General features: G+C 24.2%; 3 protein-coding genes across 3 annotated transcripts; 2 read left to right on the top strand and 1 right to left on the bottom strand.

Annotated features, from left to right (window-relative positions):
* On the bottom strand, positions 1–123 carry AAJ76_144000123 (hypothetical protein; the record flags this gene model as incomplete). The annotated part of the gene is made up of 1 exon (XM_024474058.1): positions 1–123. A coding segment is annotated over one exon (123 nt), but the record flags the coding sequence as incomplete, so codon positions are not given.
* Positions 124–2,076: 1,953 nt separating this feature from the next.
* Positions 2,077–2,349, top strand: AAJ76_1440002077 (hypothetical protein; the record flags this gene model as incomplete). Its single annotated transcript, XM_024474059.1, has 1 exon — positions 2,077–2,349. One exon carries the CDS (start codon positions 2,077–2,079, stop codon positions 2,347–2,349), a length of 273 nt encoding a protein of 90 aa, XP_024329747.1.
* Positions 2,350–6,573: 4,224 nt separating this feature from the next.
* AAJ76_1440006574 (hypothetical protein) lies at positions 6,574–6,957 on the top strand (the record flags this gene model as incomplete). The annotated part of the gene is made up of 1 exon (XM_024474060.1): positions 6,574–6,957. One exon carries the CDS (start codon positions 6,574–6,576, stop codon positions 6,955–6,957), a length of 384 nt encoding a protein of 127 aa, XP_024329748.1.
* Between the last annotated feature and the right edge of the window lie 92 nt (positions 6,958–7,049).

The following is a 7,049-nucleotide window of genomic DNA, read 5'->3' on the forward strand; positions in this document are numbered from 1 at the left end:
TACCGGAGAACTACTTCGCAAATCAATTTCATACATTTTATATTTTTGTGGAACTACTGAAATTATTTTTAATGAATAAATAAAAAATATCCAAAATAATATGCTAAATTTGTGCATGGGCATGTTTATTTTTTTATATTTATAAAAAATATATTTTTTTAATATAAAATGTGCTGTGTCATATGCACGTATTTGTTTTAAACAAAAATTTAAATATACTACTAATAAATTTTTTTTATTTCTTGTTAGTTTTGCCCATCCTCATGACTTTAATAAAAATCATTATTATTTTTTACTTTTTAGGTTTTTATTATATTATATGGGAAATTTTTATGCTTTTAATAAAACAATAAAAACTTTTTTATTACATTAATAAAACTTATAATTTTTAAATTAAGTATTTTCTTTTTGACAGATGTCGTTTTATAATACTTTGATTCTCTATATTACATAAAAAATAATTAAACATAAACTAAATTTAGCTAATTGATGTTTTATATTTCTTTATTAATGATTTAGAAATTCAACAAAATTTTTTAAATCTTTGGATGATTATTAAATAAATTAATTTTTCCGAATGCTTAAAATGGAAGTTGTAAGTCCTATATAAAATTTAAAATTTTTATAAAATATTTTAATTTGAATAAAGATTTAACTCAAACAAAGAAAAAATCTAGTAAAATAAAATGGTTTATAACTTTTTTGCTGGTGTTTAATTTTTGTTTGTTTTTTAACACACAAGATCATTGTACAAATAATTTTTAAATGTTTAAATTTATAAAGTTAACTTTTTCAAAATCATAAAAAATATAAATAAGATAAATTTGTTCAACAAAAAGCTATAAGCATTGTTAGTGCAGTGGTAGTAATATTTTCCTGATGCTCAAATGGTATGGATTTAAATTAAAGCAATGTGAATGGTTAAATAAGTACATGACGTTGGTACAGTAAAATTATATAAAGCTATGCCGGTATAGTTATATCGTAAGCTTCTCTTTGAGCCTCTACTAGGATTGTAAAAGTTTTAATATCTGCAAGGGGCATTAAATAATTAAATTAATACACAATTGCCATAGCTGTGGGGAAAGCATCTGTAGGTTATTTCAAGAACCTATAGTATGAAATTACATCTAAAGACCCACCAGAAAAAGAACACAGCAAGCTAGTGAGCTCTAGCATATTTTGCATGGGATGATGTGAATCCACAACGTCATTAGACCCACATCGCACTGTCCGATCACAAGTCTGACGAACCCCTGGTCTGGTAAGAGCAATACTCTATCCCTATCAGTTGTAGACCAAGTAAGTATCTACTTGAGGGGTAAATCAAATCTTCCTACGAGCAAAGGGCTTTGTGGTATGCTAGCGCCCGGTAGTGCGCAGATATTGAGATTGAGGAAAGGGGAGTTTTTTAAAAGAAAGATAATATAACATGAACTAGACAAAAAAAATTTAAAAAAGCATAGGAAAGATTAAGCTGAGAATTTAAAAAGAAATATTAATGCTGTGGTGTATAAGTGTTGAAGTCGATGTGAAACGAATCAAGGCTTTAATGCTAAAACATGATAATGTTTGAAAATCTGAAACATGTTTCAGAAATAAATATAAATAGAGTAAAAGTCCGACAAGAATGCCAAAAAAGAATTCCAATAAATCTTTTTATTCCAAAGAGTCTCTTGACTGTAACACTTTAGGTTTTAGAATGATACATTAAAGCTACTTATTTTTCATTGGTGTAAAATAAAAAGTTAAAACTATTTAAGAAAGATAACATCAATAATATTGCTTTACTAAAAGCGTTTTTTCTCACAGCTCAATTTGTACAATGTTTTTGTCCAGAATAAGCACCATTTCCGACCTAGGTTTCATCACTAAAATTTTTTTATTGCAGAATTTTTCTATTTATCAAGGTAGAATTTTTAATTAAAATATAATTTATATTTATTGAAAAAATACACGAACTTGTCATAGTTGACCATATCAAAATAAAAATAATGTGCTATATAAGTAACAGAAAATACTTTTGATATTGCACAATTGTTAAAATAGTAAATTGTACAAAATTTTAAACCCTTAATGTTATTTTGGTTGCAGACAATTTTTTGTTCAATACAAATATTAGATCGTAATCTACTATTAGACCTAAATAATACTTCAGGCTTTTTAAAAACACTTGAGAATATAGGATTATGCGAAAATGAAGGTCTACAACAAAAGAATACAGAACTGACTACAACAGAAGATAAAAAATTTTATGAAAATCGATCTAACTCTAATATATTAGATGATTTGACAGATTTCATAGATGAAAGTTTTAATAACGGATATGATTATTTAGATATAATTTAAGTGATGAAATGTTGGTAACGAGCTTAGAGAACAATTATATGTCACAAAGTATCATGTGTAATCAATATAATATTAATAAATGTGGTAAACAATTTTGTACAATTAAACAAGCAAGAAATGATACGTTGGAACAATCTCATAGAAATGCATTTTGCAAAAATAACAATAATTTATTAGTACAAAGAACTCAAAATGATTTACTACAAGAACAAATAATAACCCAGAAAACATTACCTTTTTCCAGAAAATTGATAATATTACTGCTCTATCAGGCCATCAGCCTCACCAAAAAAAGACTAATTGTAATAATAAACTAAATTATGGTCAAATTGACAGACTATCTAATGTTACTGATTTATCAATTAAAAAAAAAGAAAATTGTAAATATTCCATTAATGTTTACAAAAAAGAAAAAAACCTAAAAGATCAAGAGAAAAAATTTAATTTAAAATTACATCATCTATTGTTCAAATAGATAACATTGAAAATGTTTTAAAATCCGAACGCGCAAAAATCAGAGTTTCATTTCCTTCTAATCATTTTACAGCTAACGAGCGCCAACTTTATGAAAAATACAAGCAATCCGAAAGGGAGTTTAGAAGGTTTGGTAAATATGCCATTAAAAATTGAATACCAAAATTTATAAAAAGACTTAAAATATCCAATTTACTCACCAACTTAAAGCTTAAAACAATTCTTACTTTAATTAGTCTTTCAAATTTTTTAAATACTATAAATGCAATTTATATAAAGATAGAGCAAAAACCAGCACAGAATTTTCAATTATCTTTGGATAAAGCATATGAAAAAAATAGCAGGTATGCCGAAATTTCCACAAAACTTTCAATTCTAAAATCAAGCTTTAAAGATTTACTTGCGGTTGGCAATAATTTAGTCTGTCAGGATTATTTTGATATTTATGAAATTAAATGTTTACTAATTAATATAATAAGGAATTTAATTCTTTTCAACGGAAACTTATAAAATTGAGAGATTCTTTTAAAAAGGAAATATGTACAATTAAATTTTTTGGAAAACATTTTTTTAGTTTAAGTAAATAAATTTTAATTAAAAACCAGTATATTTTTGTATTATAGTAACTATTATGTTTGATTTACACACATTGAAACGAGTAATAAAAATGATTGATATATTAAGTTTTTTTATTTTTCGTGAAAAATTTCAAACTTGTTTTTGCTATTACTTTTTTTTAATTGTATAGTTCACAAAAATGCCGTCGTAAGATATGTAATAATTATTTTGTGATAAGATTAAAAAAAAACTTACTTACAACACTTTTAATATTAAATTTATTACTTTTTATATAAAGTTGTAACATCTAAAGATATAGTTTAACTTAAACACACAAAGCTTTTATATAAAAAATAAAAAAAATTATTTATTAAAAATACAACAAAGTATTCTTAAATTTTATTTAAAAGTCTTAATATGTAGACTCTCATTCTTTAAAAGATACTTGTTAATTTAAAAAGAGCTATTGGTCGCGTGAATATACAAATACGCAAAAATTCTTGATAATGCGAAGGATAAAAAGTTTTATTTAATAAAAAGTAAATTTTATGATAATTAAATATATAAATAAATATTTATTAGATTTAAAAAATATGTTAATTTAGTAAATTTGTTAAAAATAATTTAGATAGCTTTAATAAAATATAATTTGAAGGATTTGATAATCGTCTCAAAATGGTTAAGTTTAAGTTCATTTTTTTATAATAATAAAGCTTTTATTACATGTACTGAAACAGCCGTTTAACAACTAGTAAATGATTAGCTTTAAATTTTAATTACAAAGAAGCACTAATAGTAGAATTAAAGGTAAAACTTTTACATATATTTTTTACTTTCGTTGTGTACCTATGACATAAATACTTTTTAATTAAAACCAGATTCTGTATAAGTTTTTTACAAGAAAAAAATTTGGCTTTACCTTTAAGTCACTATTACTCTGTTCTAATAATAAAATTCAAACTTTATTTGAATTGCTTTAAAGAGAAAAAATGAATTATCAGAATTTTTAATTTATTATTAATCTGAAGTTTAATATCATTAAGCAGGTTAACTAAAATGTTTTAGCAAAAATTGTCTTAAATCGGCGGTATGGTGTGGTTGTTTAAGAAATAAACGTAGATTGACTTGTTGCAGTTAAAAATTTTACAGAGAATTTTTTTTAAATTTCTTTGATATTTTTAAATGATAAAAGGTAATCTATTAGTTAATAGAGAGACAAATTATACTTAGCGATATTAAATTAATCATTATATTGCATTGAATTGGTTAATTGCTGCAATCTATGGAACATCTTACTCTTACTATTTAGTAAATAGTTGTTAGTTAAATTTTAAAGGGTCTAAAAAATTAAATACTTATAAAACTTTTCGTATAAGTTAATTGTACAATTTATAATTGTAATGAGCCAACTTTATCATGTAGACTGTTTGATAATCATTACAACGTTTTTGTCCTCACAGACCATTAAGACGATTTTATTTTACTTTCCTTTGTGGACACGTTCTAGTAACATTTGTCTTTTTTTATTTTACTCACTTGTTTATTTATTAAATGTTAAAAACTATATAAAAGAATTGCTGCTTTGAGGGGAATGAAAATGAAAACTAATAAACAGTTTAATAAATCTACATCGCGTTATTCTTTATTTGCAAAACACGACAGATTAAATTAATTATAACATATCATTATGGGTAATCATTTTTATAAGGCGGTTGTAAAATTTGATGACGCAAGCACAAACCTTTTTTTGATAAGCATTAAGTACTATAGCGAAGCTTATTGGAGAAATGTAGGTCTTTTTTAATTTAATATATATAATCAAAATTTGATGATTTAACTACTACACTTGTAATAATATAACGAAATTGGTATATAAAAAAATGAAGACTGTTTTTGTCTGTTTTGTGACATAAAAAATAATTATCACTATTATCCAAAAAGTAAAAAAAACTAAACCAAAAAATGTTTTTCTCTTTTATTGATTAGTACAACCAATATTTCCAATTCTAATATAAATTACATAAATAAGCTATGTTATAGTAACTCATAAAACTTATTAGCACAGCAGAGAATACACAACAAAATACAATATTTAGAAACTTACTATGCAATGACAAAATGCAAACAGAAGATCGGGCAGATTCTGGACGTGGTCAAAGTACTAATAAATATAATTTAGATGCTGATTTTATATATGAGCAACAGACTTGTGAAACAAAAAATCTAGCTTTAACGCCAAGCAAAGATAGTGACAATCTATCTCAACATACGAAAAGCACAAATTTTTTTGATCAGAATTATACAATATTAGACATAAGTCCAAATACTCCTCAGTACTGAAATGATGTTTTTTGTGCTACAGATGCTTCTCATAACAACATAATTAAAAAGAGTTTGTCTCTGACAAATAAAAAACAACTTTTTGCACAAACTAACATGCATTCTAATTCAAGTTTGCTTATATAAATGGAAAGTATATTATTTGTTCAAGAAAATGAATCTTTAATTGAACAACCAAATTCTGGTTGTACTGATAATTACGCAGAATTTAGTAATCAAAGTATTGACAATCTGGTAATTGAAAACGATTTTTATTTTAAAGGGCTGTTCTTTTCCTTCTTTGCCCATCTGCAAAAATAAGGAGAAATTATTTTCTAAAAACAAATATAATAATAACAGGTATGAGGAGTTTGGTCGATATATTAATTGGGAGCCTAGTGAATATGATGATAAAAAAAATCTTTTCTAGAGATTAATTTTAAAAACGAAACTGTTAATTTAATAGATTTGGTTTTAAAAATTGGGATATAATATAATGCTGGTATTTACAATAAAGAAGTTGGCGAATATAGTCATATTAATAATAAAAAATCTTCAAATAATGACGATTTGATTGAAAATGATACAAAAGAGCAAGAAAAAAGAGGTGCAGATTTTTTTGTAGATTTTAGTTCCTCTAAAAGCTTTTCATCTGTTGATTCAAATATTGAGTTTAATAATATTTTAATTGAAAATAAAAAAGTGTTACAAGCACTTAAAGATAAGTTTTTTGTAAATGTAAGAAAACAATCATTTACAGACCTTATCCATTTTAACTTAGACAAAAATTCTAAATATCGTAACATTCGCGGTCGCATTATATTACATTCTAGATGGTTTAGAAATTTTACAAATGAAACTTTTGAACTTCTTATGAATGACATTGAAACTCTTTACCTGTCAGAAAATACTAAAAAGTTTTTATTTGAATTGGTTGAATTTCTTAGAGAAGTTGCACAGTTTATTGTTAGCTTTAAAAGCCATTTTAATCTACGAAAATACAATAAGTGTAATGTAATTAGTAATTTAACATTAATTGAAACTATAATGAATGAAATAATTTTAAAATTTGACTCTAAAGAGATTAAAATTTTTTTGAATCAAGTTATACAAAAAAATGACAATGCCGAGTTTTCTGATTTAAATGTTCAAAAAGTTTTATCAGAGATATTTTACAACATTGAGTGGTTTGAAAAAAAATTTAAACGATATGTTTATTATATTATAAGATTGAAAAATTTTTTGAAGAAACTGTAAATAAATATTTTTTTATCATAATTTTGCAGAATGGTTGTTAATATCCTTTTAGATGTATTTAAATAATCTAAGAAGTATTAAATATATTTAAA

Source organism: Vairimorpha ceranae (assembly GCF_000988165.1).
Source record: "Vairimorpha ceranae strain PA08 1199 chromosome Unknown NODE_144, whole genome shotgun sequence".
NCBI lineage: Eukaryota > Fungi > Microsporidia > Nosematidae > Vairimorpha > Vairimorpha ceranae.